The sequence below is a fragment of the Ictidomys tridecemlineatus genome, chromosome 13 (assembly GCF_052094955.1).
Source record: "Ictidomys tridecemlineatus isolate mIctTri1 chromosome 13, mIctTri1.hap1, whole genome shotgun sequence".
Classification (NCBI taxonomy): Eukaryota; Metazoa; Chordata; class Mammalia; order Rodentia; family Sciuridae; genus Ictidomys; species Ictidomys tridecemlineatus.
Genome location: NC_135489.1, coordinates 55,939,705 through 55,966,103, shown reverse-complemented (window position 1 = coordinate 55,966,103; position 26,399 = coordinate 55,939,705). Strand labels below are relative to the sequence as shown.

General features: G+C 41.0%; 1 protein-coding gene across 9 annotated transcripts in view; it reads right to left on the bottom strand.

Annotated features, from left to right (window-relative positions):
- Ptprm (protein tyrosine phosphatase receptor type M) overlaps positions 1-26,399 on the bottom strand; it is an 807,906-nt gene that overhangs the window by 8,455 nt on the left and 773,052 nt on the right. For all 9 annotated transcript variants that reach the window (XM_021734384.2, XM_078030368.1, XM_078030369.1 and 6 more), the window contains 5 exons: positions 25,620-25,793; positions 24,550-24,681; positions 21,162-21,287; positions 18,792-18,955; positions 13,021-13,156 (listed from right to left, as the gene is read on the bottom strand). In XM_021734384.2, the coding sequence (XP_021590059.1) occupies positions 13,021-13,156; positions 18,792-18,955; positions 21,162-21,287; positions 24,550-24,681; positions 25,620-25,793 (732 nt within the window). The remainder of the gene's footprint in view (positions 1-13,020; positions 13,157-18,791; positions 18,956-21,161; positions 21,288-24,549; positions 24,682-25,619; positions 25,794-26,399) is intronic.

The window sequence follows — 26,399 nt, the reverse complement described above, 5'->3', positions numbered from 1 at the left end:
CTCTCTTCAACCTTCCACTTGATCTAGTACATTAAGACTTTTGCTTTTTTGAGTTATTGAGCTTTTTAATTGCAAGATTTGTTTGATTATTTTTGAAAATCTCTCATTGAATTTCTCATTCATATTCTCCATTGTTTTCCTAATTTCATTTGACTATTTATATGTATTCTCTTGGATCTTACTCAGGTTTTTCTGATCGTTCTTTTAAATTCTTTATCAGGCATTTTATCCATTTTTTATTTCTACCTGTTGCTAGAAAGTTATTATCTTTTAGAAACATTATACCACCCCCACCCCATTTCTAATGCTACTACATTGAGATTTGCCAGTGGATCAGGGATCTATACCATTTTTGAGATGGTTATCTTAGTCAGTGCTCTTGAAGATGGATTTTCATTTGTTATGCAATGCTGGTCATCATCGTGTAGTCTTTCTATAGCTTCTCTGGCTGTGATTAATGTTTTTGGGCATAGTGCATACTGTGGCAGAGTCAGAGAGATTCACTGTCTCTGTAGGCCACACAAGAGTGTGGTGCTGACAGCAATGGGTGTGGGGTGCTCACTGTGTGGCTATTTCTAAATGGCAATGGTGGTACTTAACAAGCCATGGGGATTTGCTTGGGCACTGTGAGTTTCATGTCTGCTTTTAGCAAGGGCCCCTGGCACTGGCAGCACTCATAGTGGTTGAGGGACCTGAAGTACTTGTTCTTTAACCAGTACTTGTTCTTTAACTCTCTCTAACAGTAGAGAGTTCAGAGGCTGCACAGGGAGAGGCAATAGTGGAAGCAGTAGCACCCCTCTGGTGCTCACACCCAGTCCTCACCGCAGTGTGTGGTGTGTGGATTGGTGGGAACATTGGCCATGTATGCTCAGAAGCAAGACTGTGGCAGAAGGCAGGTTCTCCTTAGCCCTCTTTGGTCTTATACATGCTGATGTATAGAGATGGCTGGAGCTAGGGATTTTCTTCCACCCATCTCCTCCAGCTGTAGTGAATGTCCTGGGGTGGGACAACACCTGGAGCCACAGAGTTACTCAAGGCCCCCTCAGCATGCCAGAGGGATGAGCAGAAGCAGAAACTCAGCATTCTCTCCCTGCTCTGTGAGTAATGGGAGTCTGAGTGCAGCACAGGGGAGAGGGTGGTGGGAACCACATGGGTACCTGCTTCCAGGATGCACTGGTGGAAATTCACATGTGGCTGGCCAATCCTTTGGTCAACCCTTTGGTCTCAGAGGACAAGCACCCTAATCTCCTGGTTCTTCAGGGCATTGCCCTCCATTCTCCTCTGTGTTGTAATGCCTGTCCCTTACAGTGCAGGACACTCAGCAGGCTTAGGTTGTGTCACTCTGCTGGGCAGCTACCCTCTAAGCCTGTACAGCATAATGTCTGTAGAATCTTAGAGATGGAAATATGAAGGGGCTTCTGACCCCTATAATGGTACAAACTCAAATAATAGCTCAGTTCTCACCATGTTTTCTAGCAATAGCACCATGGGTATTTACTGGAAGATGATGTGAGATTCCTTGCTAGAGCAGGGCTACTGTACAGGTTTTAGGTTACTTAATGAGCTACTAGCCTGTAAGGACTATGGAATTTTCCAGTAGTTAGGATTGCCAGCATCAATGCTAATAGTTTTATGGAGTTCTCTGTTTTACCCTTCCCCCTACAAATGGGTAGCCCCCACACCAGGTGCTGAGTCAGGGTGGTAGATGCTAGGGATATTTTTTTTGTCTTTCTATGCTATTGTTCCAGGTTTCTGAGTCTTCCATGGTTCCACTTTCTTTCTTGCTCTTTACTGGACTTATTTTATAGTTATTCATCTCAATTTGCAGCGATGTACTTGTTACTTTGGAGGAGGTGGAAGTGAGTGAAGACCATCTCTATTCTACCATCTTGGATCACTGAATTCATTTGTCTTGAACACAGATTTCCTGGATTATATAGCTTGACTGAGTAAGTCCTAAAAGAGTTCCTGGCCTAGGTGTGGTCAGTAAGGCAGAGGAGAGCCTTCTGAACTGTGTGTGTGTATGTGTGTGTGTGTGTGCGTGCGCACTGTACTGAGGGAACCAAGCCTGGTGTGGCATGTGAACCAAGCAAAGGGACATGAGGCTTTCAGATGCCTCGATTGATCTGCCAGTCCTGGGTCAAGTGCTTAGCAACTGCAAGGTTCTTTTCTTCCTTCTGTAAGGGACAAGCTTTTATAACCTATGAGATTCAGTACTACTGTTTCTTACCCACCATAATAGCCACAACCAAGGAACTATATTTTTGATTTTGGGTTCTGCCTAATTAACTACAATTTCCACAATTTACATGCCTCCTAAATTTGTCACTGAAATTTCTTTTTTGTCACCCTCATTTTGTTCTCTAAATACTCAAATAGTCCAATCTATTAATTTTAAGACAAGGGCCACAGTTTATCTCTGGGTAATACACCAGTATCTGGCACAGAACTTGACATGTAGTTAGAGGGAAATGCTGGCTGCATATAGAAATAATAGCAAACCATGGATGTAGCAAGAATGGGTTCAACTCAGACATTTAAGGGTTGAAAGTGGGCATTCTAAGATACCATCTCAGTTTTCTGGGAGCTTACAAACTAGAGGTGAAGACAAAACAGATCATTTCAATATATTGAAGGCGCCACAAGATCAAAAGTCATTAACAGTAACACTCATTAGAAAGCGAAGACAAAACAACAGTGACATGACAAGTGTTAGTGAGGTGAAATGATGCAGCTACTTTAGCGAAAAGACTGGCAGTTCCTGGAAGGTTAAACACAGAGTTACCACTTGGTTCAGCCATTCCACTACAAACAACACACCAAGAGAACTGAAGACTCGTGTGTGCACAAAAACTTGTAAACAGATAATATAGTATGTTATTCATAATAACTGAAAAGGCTACATGACACAAGTGCTCATCAATAGACAGTAGATAAAAGGTAGTTTAACCACACAATCGATGTTCATTTGCGATAATAATACCTGCTACAACATACTCCTCACACATCAGACAGAGCACTAATCTCTAGAGTATATAAAGAACTCAAAAAGCTAAGCACTGAAAAAACAAATAAATCAACAAAAGGGCCAAGGACCTGAACAGGCACTACTCAGAAGATGATAAACAATCAATTAACAAATTTATGAAAAAATGCTCATCATCTCTAACAATCAGAGAAATGCAAATCAAAACTACTCTAATATATCATCTCACTCCATTAAGAATGGTAGCTATTATGAAGACAAACAAAAATAAGTGTTGGCGAGGATGTGGGGGAAAAGGTACACTCATACATTGCTGGTGGGACTGCAAATTGGTGCAGCCAATATGGAAAGCAGTATGGAGATCCCTTGGAAATCTGGGAATGGATCCACCATTTGACCCAGCTATCCCTCTCCTCAGACTTAAAAACAACATACTACAAGGACACAGCCACATCAATGTTTATAGCAGCACAATTCATAATAGCTAAACTGTGGAGCCAACCTAGATGCCCTTCAGTGGGTGAATGGATAAAAAAATGTGGCATATATACACAATGGAATATTACTCAGCATTAAAAGAGAATAAAATCATGGCATTTGCAGGTAAATGGATGGTGCTAGAGAAGATATTGCTAAGTGAAGTTAGCCAATCCCCCCAAAAAACAAATGCCTAAAGTTTTCTCTGATATAAGGAAGCTGACTCATAGTGGGGTAGGGAGGGGCGGGCATGAGAGGATTAGATGGATTCTAGGCAGGGCAGAGGGTGGGGGGAGGGCAGGGGGAGGAAAGGGAGGGAGCAGGGGATTAGCATGGATGGTGGAATGTGATGGATATCATTATCCAAAGTACGTGTATGAAGACTCAGGAAAAAAAAGAATTCAGAAGAAAAAAAAAAGAAATCATGGTGAGTGAAAAAAATCAGACACAAAGGATGATATATTGTATGATTCCATTTACATAAAATGTCTAAAATAGGAAAATGTATAAGGACTGAAAGTAGCTTGATGGTTGCCAGGGACTGAAGTGGGGGTGACTGCTAACGTGTGGAGTTTCTTTTGGTGGTGATGAAAATATCATAAATTGCATATTTGTGAATATACTGAAAACCACTAAACTTTAACAGTGGAAGTTTTATAGTATGTGAGTTATATCTCAATAAAGGTGTTATATAAAGAATCACCAGTAGAACAATACTTTTTTTCCATGCTGTGAATCCTACCTCTTCTGTCAATCAAGGGTGCAGGTGAATGAGAAACACAGATCCAGTGGTTCTTGATTGCATTTGCTTTTTGAGGAGTCAGGGGTCTGAGTGCTGCGCACTGACTGGGATCTTAGTGTCCTGTTGACTAGCCCTGAGACACTGCCCATATAGTTCCCTTCTGTTTAAAAAAAAAAAAAAATGGGGCAATCTAAGGTCACCTTCTAGTTTTGTCAACCTAGAATTCTATGAATTTAGAACTTGGTTTGCTTTTACATCAAGTCTAATGACATGAGCTAGATTAAAGTACTTTCTCTTATCTTGTAAATAACAAGTATCTAATGACCGTCCTATCATCTCTTTTAACAAGCTTTCTCTCTCCATAGAAAAGGGCATGTCCACAGACAGAAATTTTCTTTTTGAAAAAACTCAAACTGGAAAAACTATTACTTGTCCTAGGAAAAGTGATATTTCTGATTCACATTCCAGTATTTATTATTTCAGGATTGGATACTTTCATTTTCAGAATATTTATAAGAATTAAATTGAATTTCAAAATACTAAAAGGCCATGTTGTCAGATAATCAGGCTGAAAAACTGACCACGAATTAGTTCAATCATTTCTCCTGTTTTTGTGACTCACAGGGACAAAGTATTTTTCCTAGAAATCTAAGAAATTTCATCCCTTGCTGTATAAGTGACGTTCACACTTTGTGCAGTTAATTTCAGTGACTACTATGAACCATCTTTTTAGCATACTCAGATACAGTTGGGGTGCACTGGATGCTGGCATTGGGCAGCGCAGGGTAGAAGCTCAGAAGGGATTTTCAGCTTCACTACTGCCTGGAAGTCTCAGAAGTTGCCCTGTCTCAGTCATGACTATAATTTTCAAAATGAATTCCTGCTCTCCCATTCTATCCCCCCTAAGCAAGCTGCCCATCCCCATAGATTTTGTGATGACTGGTTTCTGAATCAGAAAAATAAGGGGAAGTAGAAGAAAGACCATAAATTGCTACGTCCCCTCCTCCAAGCACCTGGGTAAATGCCTGAAATCTTCCTACATTGGAAACTGATTACACTTGATCACCAGGTATAGGCCTGTCTTCTGCAGTTTCCTCTGTCAGCTCACTTGCTTTTGAATGGTATAATTAAGCCACATGAGCTATTCCTGTGCTTCAGGGGAAAAAGAACATTTATGCCTTGGTCCTGAGTTCTCCCAATTTGGGCCACATTAGTTGGCTACAGGCACAGAGAAGTGCTCAGCCCAGTGCCCCTCACAGCACTATATAGGACCTTCACTAGGGTGCCTCACTATTCATATCCATAACCCCTGACACTTGACCTCACTCTGGACCCTGCTTCTGGTCCCTGTGGAGAGGGAGAACATGAAATCTGAACTGGAGCCAAAAGCTGAGGTTGTTCTTTAGAAGTCCCGTCTGGCTCAGTGGGGGAGTCCCAAGGCCAAAGCTCCAGCAGGTGGCTCAGGCCTCCTGTGAAGGGCCAGAGTTCTGCCTTTGTAAGCTCAGGCTATATCTTGGGAGCTCTGGAGCCACAGTCAGTCCGGGCACTTCAAACACCCGACATCTGCCTAAGAAGATTCAAAGAGAATAGCCCACGCAGCTCACCTGGGGCAAAGCTTTCCTTCCCATTGTACCTACTGTTTGAAATTAAGACAAGTTTCATAATGTCTGCGGGATCATGTTCTGACAGGTCCTTCAGGCTGCAAAAGTCTTCCTGACTGATGTCCTGTCAGAAAGGTGAAGCAGTCCCCATGTGTTAATAACCAAGGGTGGGAACATTGGGTTCAGTGTTCCCAGCAGGTCACAGGTGACCAGTCACTCCGTGCCAGGGAGGCCAATAAATTCTCATCGCCACTCTACAGATGGCTGCACAACTGTGACAATGAAGATGGAACAGGTCCTGACTTTCATCTGCATCTTTAAAAAAATTTCTTTGCCAAAACCTCCTGTGAAATCTATGCCCAATTCCCTGTTCATCTAAATTATAGTCACAGCAACAGCGGGCAGCTCAAGCCAGACTGGGGTCTGGCTGCACAGAAGAAATATCTAGGCATCCAGTAAATACTTACTGGACATCTGCTGGGAGCCAGGTGCTCTGCTGGTGCTGGTAGTGGGATGGGATGCACACTGAGTCCTTCAGCCTCACCTCAAAGGGCTTCTACTGGACTGGTCTAGCATGGCCTGGGCAGCAGTAGTTTTGAAAGCTCCCTGGAGGATCCTCCATGTGCAACCTGGGCTGAGGCAGTTCTAGATTACTAAATTCCTAACCTTGGCTGCACATTTGAACTTAATTACTCTGATCGTTCCACAATGTACACATGTATTAAAATATCACTGCTTATCTCATGAATATGTACTTTAATTGTCAATTAGAAATAAAGCTAAAAAAGCAAAATGAAACAAAATGTTCCACTGCTAAAGCCAGGCCCCAGAATTTTTTAAAGTTCCCAGGTCACATCAATGTGTAGCCAGGTTTGAGACAGACACTGTTCTCTCCACCTTACAAAGGACATGGTGGTGGGATAGGGTTTTCTCAGTCCACCTTGTCTGAGATTAAGCTTACACACACTTGGATTGGGTTCTGCTCTGCTCCACAGGTCCTGAACCTTAATCTGTTCTTTCTGTCTCCCGGCCTGAGAGGACATGCTGGTTTATGACCCTTATTGATTTCTCTTGGCAACTCAGTGCTCTTGCCAGGCAACCAACAATAAGCCAACGCCCCAAGGATTCATGACCATCACTTTCATATGGGTCCCTTCCCTTAAGACTTCCATACATTTTGTGATATATCTGGCTATAGTCTACTTGGGATTTTCATCTAATGGTTTTGTGTATGTTACTGATTTTTCTACTCTTCTTTTCTATCCATGATGAATACTATGAGCCACATGTAAGTTTACCTTCTAAGCAGAGAAGACAGTTCTACAAGGGTAATCCTTGTGGCAGAGTCTAAAATCAGTGGGCCTGGAGCTGGGAATCAGGGTTCAGATATGAATTTGACTTGCACTAGTTGTAGAATTCTATACCAGTTTACTTATGAGCAGAGGATGGGGGCTCAAGAGCAAATACTTCCTCATTTCCTATGTGAAGATGTCTGAGGACAACAAGAGAACAAGGGACCATGCTTTATAAACAGAAAAGCCCTGTAAATATCTAGGATTGGTATTCTTTGTTTTCTAAATGTTACTTTTTAAAACTTGGCTTTATTGAGATATAATTCATATACCTTAAGGTGACCCTTCAAAAAGCTACTTATTTTAAATAAAATTCATGGGAGGCTATTGTTTTAGACTATGTTCCTGCACTAGACCCAAACCAGAGTGGAGTTAAGTACTATATAATTAAACTGAATTTTGAAAAAAGCCAGTTTAAAAATTCAGAAACAAAGTTTAAAAATCCAGAAGATTCACAGCAACCAATCATATAGGACCTGGTTTATCAGCACTGATGTGATAAAGAAGTCCTCTCTGCTTCAACCATGTGAGGAAAGTAACTTTGAACTGATCAATGGCTCTTTTCTCATTTCTGTGTTTCCTGCCCTTTTCTACCTATAAAGCCAACTAGCTGAACTCATCAGAACATCCATTCTGTTTTTATTTTAATATTTTTAGGTGACAATGGACCTTTATATTATTAATTTATATCCAGTGCTGAGAAATGAACCCAGTGCCTCACACATGCTAGGCAAGTGCCCTACTACTGAGCCACAACCCCAGCTCCTATAAGAGCCAATTAGATCTATACATTTATTGTAATTTTGTATTTTGACACAAATCAATGGTTTTCAGTATATTTATAGAGATGCACAAAATCTAAATTTAGAGCATTTCCAGAACCCCAAAGAAACACCATGCCTATCAGCAATTGCTTCATTCCTCTGTCCTCCAGTCCCTGGCTAGTACTATCTTACTTGGTCTCTATGGATTTTCCTATTCTGAACGTTTAATATCCATGGAGTCATACACTGCTCTTATCCCTATTTTACAGATGAGAAAAACTGAAGTTCAAGAAGGTCTTGGGTTTTAGATCTGGACCATGTCTTCTATTTCTTTTGCATCCACTGCCAATCAGCAAGATAATTAACACAGAACAGAAGCTGAGAAACAAAGTGAAATGGAATAGAGCTGAGATAAGACACTGGTTGATTATGCCCAGTGACAGCAGGTATGATTTTACTCTCTTAGCAGACAGACCAGATTGTCTTTGATGGGAAATGGTCTTTATTTGAGAAAATACCAGTATAAATGGGCTTTGAGAGAAGCAAAGATACCCAAGGGTATGTTTACTTAGCAGATATGTGTTCTACTCTGGAGAAGGAAGACCCAGGAAGACAAAGGGTAGGCGTGGTAAGGGGGGAAGTCTGGACAAGAAATTGAGGAGCAGAAGGGAGCTGCATCGAAAAGGCGGAGGGTAGATATGGTTGAAGGTTGAGAAAATCACCCTGCAATGTGATGATGATGATGACCTATTTCAAGTGTGCCCTAGTTTGCAGACTGCATCCTATATTAACAAGTGTTCTGAGTGGGTGGTGACCCTTTTATCTGATGGATGCAGAGGAAGGCATGACTCTCAGATATGGGTTTTAACAGAGTAGTTTTAGGAGTCAGTGATGACCTTGAGACTGAGCCCTCAAGCCATTGGTGAAAACACTAAAGAGGATCTGAGACTTCTATCCTGGGGGTTTGGTCCAATCTTCTTCAGACTTTAATAATCAGGAGGCCACAGCTGACCCACAGTTCAAAATCAGGTGATTATATATGCTGTGTATTTTCCTGAAGAAGCAGCTTTGTTGAACCTGCAAAGGGCATTTGGCAGAGCAGTGAACGCAGGCCACTTGTTCATTTCTGGGCCAGGCACTAAGGTGGCAGAGGGGAGTCTTCCAAAGTCTTCCACCTATCCTAGGGGACACATGCTTCTTTAGGCAAGATCTGTTCCCCAGAAGCTGTGTGTCTCTTGAGAAAGAGCCCTAGAAACCACAAAAGCCAAGGGAGGAAGACAAAGTGAGAAGGGAACTGTCAGGGAAGCAGCCGTTTTCCTGCAGCTGTGAGAGCCTCAAAGCAGTGCAGGCAGGGATTCCATCTGAACTGAACTAGGCCATGCTGTCCTTGCCTACCCTCTAGGGACTCAGTACTTTGATGGAGACTGGTTGAAGAGATGGGCAGTGTAGAAGCTGGGCTGAAAAAGGGGTCAGAAACAAATGCAGCTGCCCTGTCTGGGTTTAAAAAAAAAATTAAAAAACAGAGTTCTAAATTATTTTGCCTCCTGGCAATCTACTGACTTTTCTCTGGAGCTCCCCAAAACTAAAAATTAGAAGGAATCAACCTTTAGGGCCTTCTAGATCTCCCTCAGGAGTGCCAGGCTTCAAAACTAATGAATGAATTTTCAAAGTCAAGAGCAATTTAGAAACTTCAGAGCTGCAAAGGGAGATGGGGAGACCTGCAGACCTCTTCCCACTCTTCCCACCCAGCAGGGAGGCTGCAGCCTCCCTTTGTCATGTTTTGAATGCAGAGGGATATAGTGGGGTTCAGCCTCTCTATGTGTTGAATGAGGAGGCCCAGCAGGGCCCAGGCTGGGTTCCTGACTCAATCCTGCCCTGCCTCCCTGGCTGGCCAGCTCAGAAGTGTGCCCTAGGGCTCTCTGGAACACACCAGTCATTTTCTGAAGATGCTGCTCACAAGACACAGTATACTGCTCCTTCCAGTTGCTGTCCAACAGTTGGCATTAAGGTCTCAGATGGCCTCTTATGCCCAGTGAAATCATACCAGATTTTATCACCCTGACCTAAATTAGTTAATTCCTTCAGTCAACATACTCACGCATGGATATCAAACTAAACAGAATCCTACTCTCAAATAGACACAAGCAAACAAATGACAAGAGCGCCTACTCAATTCTGGAAGCTTCAAACACACTAAAAAGAGCACTGTGACATTTTCCTCTGATCACCAGATATTATCTGTTATCCTGCTAACAGTCACTGTGACAGGTTTAGAAGACAGTTTTCTCAGGAAATTGGACAACTTTCCTACATTTCTCAGCCAGTGACATTGTCCTAAAACTGGTACTGACCTTGTAAGGTTTGGAATTCCAGGGATCCCCTTTTTTCCTTTAAAACTACCCATAACTTTATAGGGTTGAATAGGAGGATGAACTCCCAATGTTTTACAGCTCAATTTGGGTAATGATGATTAACAATGGTTAACTAAACATTTCAAAATAGCCCATAAAAGAGGATCTAGAGTGTCCCCAATACAAGGAAATTATGCATGTCTGAGGTGACAGATATGCCAATTACCCTGATCTGATCCCTGGATGTTGTATACATGTATTGAAATGTCACACTGTATTCCATGTACATACAATTACTATATGTCAATGAAAAATAAAAACATAGTGTTTGAAAAATAGATTACTCTTTTATCTCGAAAAAGAAATAGAATTACCCATACTACAGAAACTCTTCTAAGTTATAGAAAGATGGCCTGTGACCACAAGCTCTCTTCTGGTACAACCACATAAAATTTCCACTCATTCCATGAAGAATTGCCCCAGTCCAATAGTCTGTGCCACTGCTTTGAACAAAGCCCAATCATTTCTGACCATAAAAATTCCTGAGTGATGAAAGCTGCAGCCAGAGCCATTAGAGGGAAGGCCTAGAAGGGTCTCTTCTAATCATCTGCTTAATTGAGGCTGCAGTGAGAGACAGATAACATTTTTATCAAGGTCAGTTTTCCCAAGCACCAATCAAAATCTAGAAGCTGAACATCTATCCTTGAGATGGTGAGGTTAAGGACATAATGAGGCCAGTCAGAGCATTTTAATCCCATTCTCTGCTACCCTTCTTATTTACTCCAGTTTAGGACACCACTGATCACAGGACTCTCTTCTCTCAACTGTCATCATCCCAGAAGAGTGGGAAATCCATGGTGGTTGACACCTTCATCATTCATGTGGGATCTCAGGGAGGGAGAGTTCTTAGCGGGTTCTAGTGAAGTCCACTCATAGAACACAAGAGTTGGCCTTTTGGCCACCCACACAAAATCTATTACTATGTGAAGGGTGCTGAGAGCTGTGCCCAGCAGATATTAAGCATCACATAAATGCTCACTGGAGGCATCTTCTTCTTCCTCCACTTATGCATAACCATCTCCCACAGGCTGATAGGGCATCACATCCAGCAGACACTTACACTATCAATAACCACCTCTGTCCTCTTTGCAATTTCCACAACACTTTCAAATACATCTGCACATTGAATCACCTCAATATGCTACTACTATCCCTAGTTTCTAAATTTAAATTAAAAATTTTTAATTTTAAAGTTTAAAGAAGTGAATTGTGCAAGGACAACTAAATTTGAAAAGATAATGTATCTGAGGTCACTGAACTTGAATTAGTGGCAGAGCTGAAACTGGAATCTGGGTTTTCATAGGCGCTTCTGACAGGGCAGAGAAGAGCTGGCAGCAGTTTGAGGAACAAATCTTTTTGCCACAGAAGCTGCATTTGATAACTGCTGATGGTTTTGAGAATATGCGAATGGCCAAACATGTTCTTCTACCAAATTCCCTGGCTTGGAAATAGAGTAACTATCAAGCACAGGGCACATATCTGAGGATAGCTGACGCCCCTGAAGAGTGCTGTGTACTGAGTAGAGGCCTAGGAGAAAACTTATGCTTTAGGAATTGTCTTGGTCACTGGGATCCATGCTGGGCACTGCTGTAGGGACTTTTCAAGTTGCAGATGGGGACTAATTAATCATCTTCAACTTGAATCTTGAATTTCTCTTTAATCCTTTTATTTGTTTGTTTATTAATATATATTTTGGTAGCATGGATTGAACCCAGTGGTGCTTAGCCACTGAGCCATATCCCCAGCCCTTTTTATTTTTTAATTTTAATAAAGTCTTACTAAGTTGTGTAGGGCCTCATTAAATGGCTGAGTCTGGCTTTGAACCTGTGATCTTCCTGCCTCAGCCTCTGGAGCTGCTGGGATTATGGGTGTGCACTACTGTGTCTGGGGTCTTTTTTTTTTTTTTTTTTAACCTCAAGCCTTCCAAGACAATGTTGTGGAACCAGGAACACTGGCCTTCAGAATTTGTCAGCATTGACCATCTCTTCCTCCCCCTCCCTTGCCCCAGGCCACTTTCTTAACTCTGGATTAGAATCACCCTTGAAATCCTTTCTCCACTCACAGAGCAGCACAATAACCTAATGGAAAAGCTTCTTCTTTTAAGCTGTTCTCTTATTCTTGACTCACCATGGTTGGCATTTCAACAGCTCCATATAAAAGAAATTTCATGAAATACTCTAAGAAAATAATTGCACCTCATCCTTTGTTTCTCAACTCCTTTAATCCTTTTCTCAGATATGGCCACCATAATTAAATGCAATATTCTGGATGTCAAACTAAAATTCACAGCTTTGATAAATATTAGGCGATTAAGCTATTTATAAAATATATAATTTGAAAATCTGGCATTTCATGTGCTATGATTATTTCTTCTCCATGAAGATTAAGTGCTTAGCTGCGTGGAAGGCATTGCCAGGAAGGGAAATTAATAAGGATGTTCACTTGTGAGTTTCAACTATTTCCACATTTCAAACGAGTTGAGACAGTTTCCTTGAAAAAAAGAGAGAAGAAAAAGGGAGAAAAAGAAAGAAAATTCCTATAAGCAAAGTGATATGTTATGCTTTTGAAAATGAGTCTTTTCCTCTCTGAATCAGTGTCATTGAAAATTTGGGAGCTGGGGCGGTGGGTCTCGGAGTCCTATGCTAAGGTGGGATGCCCCACTGGGCAGGGAGGAGGGCATGTCCTACCAGAAGGTCCACCATGTTGGGTTTGTTGTTCCTCAGCGTCTTGACAGCATGGAAGACGTCCACGGTCCTCTGGTGCCTGAGCATCTCACAGACAATGCTGATGGCACAGAATGTGCCACTTCGGCCTCCCCCATTCCTGTCATAGAAGAAATCAGATGATTGGACATTTACCCACCTGTTGCATCTTACACACAATCTGTGGAGACATGTTTTCTACACTCTACCGTGCCAGTCATGATGAGAGCTCTGGAGGTCTCTGAGCACTCTACCTTAGCTAAGACAAGTTCTCTACCAAAGGGAAAAGCTAGCCAAGTGTTTGACCCATAGTTCATGGAGGCAGAGCACATAATTGAACTCGGCCTCCATTATGTTATCTGCTTTGGCACCTTATTGATTTTTATAGAAAGGGCTCACTGGACAATTTTTCAATGATTACACATCTCATCTGATGTCTGCCAAGAAAATTGATAATAAGTGTGGAAAAGGTTCAGAGACACATTTGGCTTTTAAAAATGCCCATCATTTATCTATAAAACATAAAGGCTCTTTTTAAATAAAACTTTTTATTTTGAACTAATTTTAGATGTGCAGAATCACTGCAAAAATAGCATAAAGAATTCCCTTGTATATCCAACTTCCCTGGCATGAACATCTTATATAACCACAGTATGTCATCAAAACCAGGACAGTAACACTGCTACAATACTATTAAAAGTATGGGCCTCAAATTTCACTGGTTTCTCCACTGATGTCCTTTTTCTAGTCCAAGATCCCATATTACATTTAATTGTCATGTCCACTTAGCCTCCCTTCATTGTGTTCCTGTCTTTCCCTGAATTTCTTGACCTGGCTTTTGTTAGATCAGTTATTTTTCAGAATATAAATGTGAAATAGAGAATGTAGATGGGGGAAGTACTCATGGGTCTCAGCCACACTTTGAGAAGTCATCACAAAGTACAAAACATAGACTGTGATTCTAAATGAAGCCATGCGTTTTTGCCAAGAAAACTGCAGAAGGAATTGCATTCTTGAAAAGGACAAGAATTGAGGAATAAGGACTAATACATTGAGCCATCTTATTCCTGGTGATGTTGACCTTGCTCCTGAGTTGAGATAATGTCTACCAGGTTTCTCACTGTCAAAATCTTTCTGTTTCTAGTTAAGACATATAATGGGGGACATACTTTGGACTGTGCAAATATCTTGATTCTCCACAAAGGTTTGCACACTTATTTTTGCATCCATTGGTGGCTCACTTCTGCACTAATTAATGATGATTGTGGTAGTTGCCTAACATAGGAAAGAGGTTTCCCCTTTCCCTCATTTAAACATGTATTTGCTTATTTTTATTTTGTTGTTTATATCAGTGGAGGCATAGCCTGAATATCAATTTTATTCCATGAGCTAAAACCCAATAACATCACTATTTATCTTGTTGCTCAAATTGTTCATTTTTGGCCATTAGGAGTTCCACATAGTTTTTGTGATAGGTCCTATACTTTTGTGAAGATTTTCTCATCTTCTGGAACCATAGATGTTCCCAACTTATCCTGTATTTTCTCTGCAACAGATCTGGAATATATCTATTTTCATGGAGCTAAGGGACCTTTTATATCTCTATTTTAAACTCAATATCCCTATCATACCTAAAATAAAGAAACATTACTGTTGATGTTTTACAGTTCTGGGAAGTGCTGGCCTTATGAGTGGTAGGCAAGTGTTCTACCCTTAAATCACACCCACCTCTCACCCTTCTGTTTTAATATAATCAAAATTTTAGTCAGTGTTCAGATTTCCCAGATGGTTTCTTATAGTTGATTTAAAAAAAATCACATCTAAGAAAAGGCCACACATTGCATTTAGTTGGCATGCCTTGCAAATTTATTTTAATCTCTTTGCTCTATCTTATACCTATAATAAAATTCACAAATGGTAAAAAGATATGTTACTTTTTACTAATGCACACATTATGTAACCACATCAGGTCTAGACAGAGACCATGGCAGTCCCCAGTCAGCCTCTCTCAAACTGCCTCCTCATCAATACCCTCAGGACCACCCAAAACAATATCTGTTCTCACTTCTACTGTTACATTTTTTTGCCTAAATGGATATATGGAATCATACAGCATATACTCCTTTGAGTCTAGCTTATTTCACTCAATATTATCATAGACTCTTCCTGTTGTTGACTGTCAGTAGTTTCTTCTTTAATATTGACAAGAAAAATTCCACTGAGTGAGTACTCTACTGTATAACTTACCTGTCCCATAGCTCCTTCCAGATTTTAGGTATTATGAATCCACCTGCTATAAACATATCCTGTATCATAAAACTTATTTCTATAGTCATGTATCTAGGAATGGAAGGGCTCAGAGTATATGAGTACCTAGCTTTGATAGATGCTGCCAAACAGTTCCAAAATGGTTGTATGATAGTTACTTCCTAGCAGTAGAGCCTGAGAGTTCTAGTGACTCCACAGCTTCACAACCACTTGGGGGATCATCATTTGTCTTTAAAATTCCAGTCATTCAGGTGGATATGCAGTGGGCATGTGATCCAGGTTTTAATGTGTATTTCCTAAAAGCTAATGATGCTGAATACTTTCTCTGTGCTCACTGCTGTCTGGATAGCTTAATTTTTTCAAATGAAGCACTTGTAGATCCCCCCCCCCCTTTAAAGAACTGGGGCCATCTATCTTATTCTAAGGACTTGCAGTAATTCTTAGACATTCTGGCTCTGAGCCATTGGGGAGATACACACACACACACACACAGACACACAGACACACACAGACACAGACACTCACATGTATATATGAAACAAAATTCTCCTCCTACTGCTTTCTTACTCACTTATTAATATCTTTTGATGAACAAAAGTGCTTCATTTTAATGAGACCCAATATATCTCTATTTTTCTTTATGACTAGTGTTATGTGTCCTTTCTTGACCAGTCTTTGATTATCCCATGATCATGAGGAGTTTCTGGCATGTCTTCTTCTAGTAGCTTTGTTGTTTTACTTTGACATTTTGATCTACAATCTTTCTGGGCAGGACTCTTTGCTATAGTGTGAGTCTTCCCTGATGGCCTACAGGTGTGTGCTGTAGGAGATCTTGCTGTGAGTCAGATGACACAGATGTGCAGTTCCTGGACCTTCTCATGAGTGTGTTTGCTATTCTTGCACTAATATTACACTGCTTTTCCCCCACCATCTTTTTACCTGATGCTATTGACAGTTGTTGATGACCACTGTCTATATCCAGAGTTTCTAAATGGTAATACCTTAATTCTATTTTTTTGTTTCTGATTTCAGTAGTTAGAAGACACATATCAAGAAAAAAAATCCCTATTTCAGTACTTCAAGTGTCTGTGGCCCAAGGAACCATTACATTCACAGTGCCTGGAGAGCTGTCTCATATAGGAATCTCTCTTTATGGCCAATAGGTGGCGCTACAATATGCTGAAGATGGCGCCATTATTACAGAGAGGCACAGTGTGGTGCTTCCAAAGTCTTCTTTCCTGACCAATACTAGAAGATACCAATTTAACTTTGTTTCTTGTATAGTTAAAAAAAAAGGCACAGATTTATAAATCTTAAAATAAATCTCCTTTCCAGAAGTGTCCTGCCCAATCTGATGCCAGAAGGGCAAGAGGCAGTCCCAGGGGAACCTTGGAGAGTTAGCAGGTATGTGGGTGTGGGTAGTGGGTGATTCTCAATAAAAAATCAAGGAACCCTCACCAAAAGGGGAAGGGATGTCAGGTAAGTAGGGAGACAGGAACAACATGGCGTGGTGATGTAATTATTTAGTCTGGAGAACACAATGATTTAAGAGGTCTTCACAGTTCCTCCTTCATACCTTTCCTGGAGGATGAGGCATTAGCATATTTTATTTGGCAAGAGGCAGGGCAAAGTTCAGAGCTCCAAGAAAGGACCTTGGCATAGCCTGACACATGGCACTGAGTGTAGAGAAACCCACACCCTTAGCCAAGTCTGCCACTTTAATTCAGGTTAGTCTGTACTGAGTAAAACTTGAGTTTACTTTCAATTTTGGAGTGATTGCATTATGTACTTCTAATGACATTTCTCTGGAAAGCAACATATGCTTATACTTTGAATTTCCACAAATTTCTCTAAACATCTTCCCTAACTGCCATGACTTTTTAATTGCCTGTTCCATCAAGCCAATTCCAGCTGGATGATTAGCTACCTATCATTGCCAATGAGAAAATGCAGGTAAAAGTACTTTGAAAAGCATGGCATTCTCTATTCATAGCTCTCAACCTTGGCTGCACATGGAACTCACTAGGAGTTTTTTTTTTAAACACTGATGTCTGTGGTTCATATGCAGAGACTGTGACTTCACTGGTGTGGGTGTGGCTTGAGGATAGGGTTCCCCACTCCCTAAGCTCCCCAAGTGTTACTCAGTGTACAGGTAAAGTTGGGATCCTTCTGTGCAGAGGTTCTCACATTTTGGCACCTGCTAAATTGGGGGAGGTCACCTTTTGAGGACATTGGTTCTCTGTTAGCCAGTTTTCCATCCCCATAACAAATACCCAAGAAAATCAACTTATTAAGAGAAAGTGTTTATTTGGGCTCAAAAATTTTGAGGTTCCAGTCCATGATTAATCCTATTACTTTTGGGTCTGTGACAAGGTAGCACATTATGATAGGCACATGTGGCAGAGCAAAACTGCTCAACTCATGGCCAAGGAATAAAGAGACTGGAGACCATGGTCACCTCTGAGTCACACCCAAAATGACCTAAAGACCTCCAACTAGGCCCATCTCTTAAAAGTTTAACCACCTCATGATAGCATCAGGCTGGGGACCATGCCTTTGCTACATGGACCTTCGTAGGACATTTAAGATCCAAATTATAGCACCAAATTCTAATATACATAAATCTCTGGCAAAAATCTCTCCTAAAAACCAGGAAGAGAAAGAGTTCCTTTGAAACCTCTGACATGATTTCCAATAGAATTATCAAGTACTATAATATGATGGCAAACTGATTTTGGCGGGGTGGGCCCTGATTTATAGCATTTGCCAATTCTATGGTATAAATACTTCCAATGCAGATAAGTTATCAGCATTTTAATAACCAGCTCAGAAAATTCTTAGACAATGGACTCTCAAGAGATAGGACCTCACTAAATCCATCCACATGTTTTTTGGATTTTTGGGTGGCTGGGGAAGCCCTAGTCATAGGATCAATGCTTTTTATAATTGTGACACACTCTCTGTATAGCTTGAATGTGTTCCCCAAAGTTCTTGTATTGGAAATTTAATTCCCAAAGACATATATTAATGATAGTTGGGGTGAGGTATTTGGGGGGTGGATTGGGATTATACAAGTCATGAGAGTGGGGCCCTCATGGTAGCATTAGTAGCTTTATAAGAAGAAGAAGACAGGCTCAAGCTAGAACACTTGCTCTGTCTCACCATGTAATGGCCTCCTCCACCAGGTTATGACATAACGAGGAGGCCCTCAATAGATGCCAATACAAAACAATGAGATAAATAAATCTCAGTTATTTATAAATTACTTAGTCACTTATTAATGTAACAGAAAACAGACTACGATCTTATCTAAAATTATTGTTTTCCTTTTCCTGAAAAGCCAACTGAGCATTAAGTGAGCATACTGATCATCCCCCTTTACCCAGAGATTCTTATTTCTTTTCCGTTTAGAGTGAGACAAAAGACAGTATGTAGGAGGAGACAGCTGAGTGTGGGACCTAGAGAGGAAGAGCTCCATCAATACTTACAAGCAGTGCACAACTGTGCGACCTTCCCCACCGTTGTACTCCTCCTGCCACTTGTCCACCTGGCGGATGAGCTTCAAGAAGGAACGCTTGGACACTGGTGTGTCCCTGTACATCGGCCAGCCCAGGAACTGGAATTGCTGTACCATTCGATATCCATCTTGGGGCTACAGACCATCAGGCAACAATCAGGGAGTAGAGAAAGAACAGGCATTATTTACTTCCTTGGACGCCAGTGGGCTGTTTCCACCTACTTGATCTTCACATCAAAGCAGAGCATTATGAAATGAGAGTCTGGCCAAAAAATAACAAGGCAGCTCCTACAGGCCTAAGAGTTATGATTTTTAATTTCAAGCAGTTATTAAAAAAAACAAAAACAGGTGTTTTCCATGATAGGCCACAGACAAATAAGAGTGAAGCAAAACACTTAACCATTTTGCCAAAGCCAAGTAAAAAATAACCGTATGAGGACTGAGGGCATCATGCATTATGTGGGAAAATGGTTTTACTTTGATTACACAGAACTCAAGGTGAAGAGCAAATTATAACTTGGAGACGTTTGTGAGTGCAATGTGATGTAGATTACACCATGTTTCCCATGACTATAACAGAGTTTTGCTTATTGGTGTGAATCTTAATCTTTACTCTTAATTAAGTGTTATTACAGGATTCACAAAAGTGTTGGAGTTTATGTTAGAAAAGCCACAGAAGCTTAATCTGTTATGGCTAAATCACTTGGACTGAACCCTCTATGGCCTGTTGAGTACTCACTTCTCAGTACACTTTCTTCACTGGTTCTTCTTTCTCCTTATCCCTCTCTCCTCCTCTGCCTCCCTGCTTCAGCCTCCCTTTCTCCCAGACTTCTTGCTGATGGAAGCCTCCAGGATCAGTCCTGGGGTTTCTCTCTCACCTCATGATCCCATTCATTCTCATGGTGTAAAACATTAACAGTAAGTCCTAAGTCTACATCTCCAGTTCATACCTCTCCTGAGAGTCCTGAAAGTCCTACCTAATATTCCCACATAGGGCTCAAAGAGTCATCTCAAACCTCTTATGTCTAGAACTGAACTTCTCTGCACATATGCCCCTTGCTCAAATAACCTGTTACACATACAGCCTTTCCTTCTCAGTGAATGGCCAACTCCATTGTTCTGGTTCACAGGACAAAAAACTTTCAAGTCACCCTGGAGTCCCTGGAATCCTACTGGTCTACCTTCAGAATATATTTAAGTCTTTCTATTGCTCTAACTGCTACCAATTCTGTCCTACCACTGTCATTTACACTTGGGTCCTTCTCACAGCCTCCTGATGGGTCTCTCTCAACACAGGAAGTCAGAGCACTCCTTTAAAAATGTAAGTTATATCTTAAGGTTTCTAGCAAAAACCCTATACTGGCTCCTTATTTCCTTACAAGCAAAAGCTCAAAGCTAGTAAGGCCTGTGAGGCTCTCAGGACACCTCTCCTCCCACCTCTGCCAGTCTCCTTCCAGGTGCATGACTTCACCAGCTCCTCCTGCCTTTGTGAGTGTCACGGCCACACCAGCTTCCCGCTGGACCTGCGGTCACCAGGCACAGCTCTTCCTCAGGACCTCTGCACTTGCTGTGACTTCTGCCTAAAATATTATGTCCCTAGGGAGCCCAGTGGCTATTCCTCACGGCTCTGCTTACATGACACAGTTATTTAAAACAGAGACTTGCTCTCTACATCATTTCTTGGTCTTATAAAATATCACTTTCTAATAAACTAAATCCATTATTCTATCTATTCTGTTTTCTGCCTTCTGATAAAGAGCCTTTGCTTGACCAAACTTAAGTCAGGATCTGAACCTTCTCCTAAGCCCACCTGTGAACTTCCTTATAAAAAGCAGTTTTAACAACCCTTGCTAAATCAGTTTTACAAGAGCACCCTCTCCCCGTGTCTGGCCATTCTTATCATTTGATCAGGTTCCTCAGCCTCTACCATCCCCAGGTGATGCCTGACCACTGTGGCCTTTCTTCAGAAAGAATCCCCCTTACCCTGATACTTCTTCTCCTTGGGAACTTTAAACCCACTGGGCCCCCACTTCTCCTTGGCCATCAATTCTCATTTGCCCTCAGAGGTGCATTCAGAGGTGAGCCCATCTCTCTCCCCTGCTGCATGACCCCACTGTTGTGGCCCCCTGTCCCTGTCATAATGGCCTTCCTTTCCGAAAGTGTCACTGAATAACTTTTTCTTTGACATTGTTCCTGATAGAATATAAGCTCCATAAGGTCAGGGCTCTCTGACACACTCCAAAATCCTAGAACAGTGCCTGATGTAGAGTGATGTGTTAGAAATCAGTGGACAAGAATATGACAGACCACAGTACAAAGCAATACTGTCCCTGGCTCTTACTCTGGCTGCATTATAAATACGGAATATCCTGCTGATGATGTCCTCTTCTAGGTCGGCAGACACAAATTCCACCTGGATGGGGCCATGCCTGTGTACTCCATTTTCTGGCCAGTACTGAGGACACAACTGAATTTAACACATAGAAACACAAAGGTTAATTATAATACATTTACTACTAACAGTTTGGATAAAGTCAGTATCAGACATTCACTAAATCTCAAGACTTCCTTGATTCCCTTCCTTTTCTTTTCTTTCCATCTTTTCCTTTCAGCAAGTTGACTCAAGAACTTCCTTGTCTGCTGATTCCTCACCTGTCCTTCTCCTGTGACTCTTTTCTTCATTGTCTCAGGAAGCACCTGGAGCCATGACTAATTCTGCTTTCCAGGGAAGGCATGAGCATCTCTTCCATACATCCCTTCCTAGGTCTCCTGGCTGCTGAAATGTATACTTAGTTAGGCCCTAGGGGAAATGCCACTAGCTGCCACTGTGAAACTGAAGACATTTAAACTGGCACATGTACCTGTTAACACAGGTTTTTATCCTCTCCTGCTGGACTTTTGGAAATCAGGCTATTTTGTGACAAACAGTAAGGGCTGGGTGCATTTTCATATTCTGGTACAAGCTCTCCCAAAGCAAAATCTAGGTAACCTGGGTTGTGAGAGTAACTGCTCTGCTTTTTTTACCTGGAGGCCACTTTGATTAAAAACACAGTTTTCAAGAAGCTCAAAACCCAGGTATTGATGCTATAAGATAACTAGAATATTTGCACAAATGGAATCACAACTCAGCAGACAGGAGTGTTTAGGACATGGGAGTTTAGGAAAGGGGTCCTTGCATTTGCCACCACCCTACCATCCTCCTAAACTTAAAGATGGTCAGGTGGGAAGAACCCATAAGATCTTTTCATTTCTTCAATCCATGAAGCCTTAATAGGTATTCAAACTTCTTTCTGGACTTGGTGTTCCAGTGACTTGTGGAATTGTGTTTAACTTTTATCTTTCTGATTTACCTGAAGGACAGATGGCTCATGGTGAAGCAAGAGGGGCACTACTTCATTATTTTTTAAACCTGTTGCTATGGGATGAAGAGCAGGTGAAAACCCTATTATCTCATTTTAAGCAAAATGATATACCACAAAAGGAGAATCCACTGGTTAAACTTCCTTTTATTTTTCCTTTTGATAACTTTTATTTTCCAAAGGATCTAAAAATTTCACTGTCGAATGTTGCAAAGGTTGATTTATATCCAAGATTGCATGACAAGTTCTCAGTTAACAGTGGGCCAAGAGAAACAGCATCTGTCTCCATTAGAAAGAAGTTAAAGGTTAAACCTTTTTTTTTCTTTTGATTAAAAATGAAAGTAGGATAACTAAGCATAGTTTTTAAGGTAGCTAAGTCTATTATATTTTAGAAATTGCATTTATTTTTAAACAATTGCTTCCCTGAAATTTTTCCTTCTTCACTCAACAGCACTTCCTGGTGACAAGTTATTAAATTGCCTTGTCAAACAATAGCATGCTACTGTTTATTTTCTTTTTGATACCCAAGGATACCCACTGTTAAAATTAACAGGCATGATGATGGGAAGTCAAGATGGTAATAAAAGCCATAACATACACATTCAACTGTTGTACCCATTTTTCTACTGACTGAGCTAGCTTTACTTTCTGCTTGTCCTCTCAGTTCAAGCATCTGACAAAGCTTGTCACTTACAATGAAGAAATATGAATGGCCTGGACTACACGGGGCTCTTGGCGCACTGCATCCTACACTCTGCCCAAGGAAACCATGTAGAAAATGGCTTAAATGGTGCATAACACGTCCATGAACTGGACCTATAAATACTTAAAATAGTTGAGTGCTAGTCTTGTACGGTTGCAAAGGCTTTGAGTTCAATGCTCAGTTTAGTGTTCGCTAAAAGACTGAATCCCCCGAGCCTCTTTTCTCTCACTCTGAAAATCAGCTCTGTCTGCTGAATAGAATTGGAGTCTTTTTGTTTCTCCTATCACCAGTCAGCCAAGGCTTGGTTGGAGTCCAGACATTTTGGGTTCAGAATGTAGCTTTAGAATTCAAATGCTGTTGTTCATTAAGAACAAGCTAGAATCACTGATATGTTCACAGTGTATACTGCCACTTTTCAGGATTCACTTTAGCAGCATAATTCTGAACAGGGAACAAGTCCTATAACCCTGACTGTGACTGTTCGTGAGTTAGTGTGGCTCTGCAAGTTGGAAAGTCAGGATCCTTGTTTCTGTTTCAAATTGTGTGTGTCTTTATAAATGGTTCCAGTCTGCCTCTCTGAGAGCTTCTACAGGAAGTGATCTAAAATATTTAAGCTTCTTAAGCCAAAATGACTAGATGAGAACAAGGATTATCATTATTATTTCATTAACTAGCTTTCAGGCAAGGGCCTTAACAATATAATGTAGTGCTTCAAACATAATTAAAAATCTTAAAGAACTGAATGTCCTTTCCAGATATGGCAGATTGATGGGCAACAAAACAGATTTTAGAAAGGAGATATCTTGTCCAGTTTGGAGAATGAAATACTTCAGATCTTTTCTTCAAAAAAAAAAAAAAAAGGAAAAAAAAAGTCTCTATTAGCAAGAAATTAATTCCGTTCCAGAATAAGTTTATTCTTAAAACATGCTAAGTTCGAACTTTCCATAATGACCTTGGTCATGGTAGTGAAATCTGTGATTGGAATAAATTCAGCTCCCAAAGGGCCTTGGTGCTAACGGTCTCCTGACAGCTCCTTCTAAGAAACTTCTACCTCCATTACTAATCTTGAGTTATCCGTGTCCAAGTCTTTTATTTTTTTTCCTGTTTAGGAAGAGCTATGCAAAAACTCTATTTATCATTCAGAGCTTCTCTTATCTCCAGGTGCCAGTTTTATTTCTTTTTAATATCTTTACCAAAGAGTTGAGAAACTAATTGCCATCCCTTAAACTCGCTTGCTTGTTCCCACTGTCTACACACCCATGAGGATTTCCACCTGCAGGCTCCAGGCGAGCTATGCCAACTGGATGCCCAGGGATGGAAGCCAGGGCTGGTGTCCTTTCTCCTCTGTCCTCTGGTTTACTTGCTCTACTTTTGGCTCTGTGATGTTTGAATTCCTGTTCATCTATATCTTTATATATCCCTAGGGGGTATTTTTATCCTTTGGAGCAGGTTAATTTTTAACCCTGTCTTGCCATGTTACTTCCGCTGTCTATGACTTTGGCCTGTGCTTGGTTTCTACCAACCTTCTGCTCTAGATCAGCATCCCTAATTCTCAATCATCAACTGGCATTTGAGCCCTGGCCTGAGGGCCTGTGATGTGCAAACAAAGCACTCACAAACTTGCCCTAGGAGCACGAGCTCTGCCTTCAAGAATTCCCGAGTCTCACCTGGGCAGGATCCACATCATTTAACATAACCACTGATGTGCAGTGATAATCCAGGACCAGTCTCCAAAAGTCTTTGACTGTGTTTGGCAAAGGATGCTGGGTGACTATAAAAGCTGAAGGCTGTTTATAGCTCTGCAAACACAAACAAGAAAGATCCAAATATACCCAGGAAAATGTGAAAGGAGGAATCTATTTAGTGCACATGGAAATGTGTGCCACAAAACACTGAATGTATTTAGTGACTGTTAAATCCTACCACTGTTGTCAACACCAAAATAAACTAAATGTAAATTTATCTGTGGAACAACAATGAAAAAGTAATCTCACTTTGATATAAGGAAAACTTAACTATCTCTTACCAGTTTTTCTCTATTTCTGATAGGCAACATTGACTCCATTTGTAATCATTATAATGGAGAAAATTCAGTTTAAAATTATGAATAATTAAAATCATTCTGTTTTTCTTAAAGCTTATTTGTTTGTCACTTACAAGTTTTGGTGTTACTTATTCCTGCCATAAAGAACACACATACTTTTTTCAGCTCTGGAGAGCTTTGAACAAGTGTAAGTGCCCTTTTACAACATCACACCAATACAATTAAAATTTCCACATTAGCACTGAAAATATCCATTTACTCTTCCCATCAATTGAACTGCAAGAAGTAAATTGACAAACAGTAAGTAATGAGTTGTGTTTTCTTCCTATGTTAATTACTGCCTAAATTAGGAGGAAAGGGAAATGAGATAACGCTGCTTCCACATTACTCCATTTCCTTGCCATGGGGACTTAACAGCTGTTTCTTGCTCTTTGGCCAGAGAGTAACGGCAACATGCTTCTTTTATCACTCCTTCTGGACCCATGGCCACTGAGAGCGCAAGAATATCCAGCTACACAAAAACACATAGAATCTGAAATCTATGTTTTGTTGAAAAGAGTTTGCATCTTGAAAAAGGGTGGGAGGGACAGAGGAGCACAAGGAAAGACCTCTGAAGTGCTTGCCCTGACCTTCCCAGTGGCTATCCCTGTTGAGAACACCTCCTATGACCTTCCCAGAAAGAGAATTGCTTACGTCCATCAGGGCGGCATTGATGTAGTTGCTGCTCTCCCCGTCAATGGTGATAAGGAAGGGCAGGCAACGGTCTGGGGGCAGGATGTCCATACACCGGTTCTTCTCGTGGTTCCGAGGCAAGAGTGCGATGCTGCAGTCTTCTACACGCAATGTTGGTGTCACCATGTTTAGAGTCTGTGGGACAAAAGAAAGACGCATGACCTCCAGGTTCAGCCACATTGCCACCAATGGCAGGATTTTATGCATTTTTATGGCTTGATAGTATGAATTCATGCAGGGAAAACATCACACTGTACCCCACAAATATGTATGATTAGCAATGTGTCAAAAAACATAATACAACTTAAAAACCAACTTATGAATTGTATGTCTATGATTTTCCATTTAATATTCTCAAAACATAACTGAAACCACAGAAAGCAACACCTCAAATAAGGGGGGATTACTGGAATAGGTTAAATAAGATATTAATTTTTTTAAAAGGGCACACGAGGAAGAGAACAGTTCCACAGTAGGTGTTTCTCATGGTCATTAAGTTTCCTTAGGTTGACAGCAAGACGACTTCTTCAATAACCCTAAATAGCCCATTAGATTCAGTTCTTTCCTGCACTCTGCTTTGGTCCGTAGACTGCTTTTCAGACATAGGGACCAGCGGCAGAGGCATAAGGGACACAGTTTAGGTGCTGGGAACTGCTTGGTGTCTGCTTAGAAAGGTAATGGTTCTATAAGACTAACTTTGGTCCCCTCCCCTGGGAACATTTGGTGATGCCTGCACATATG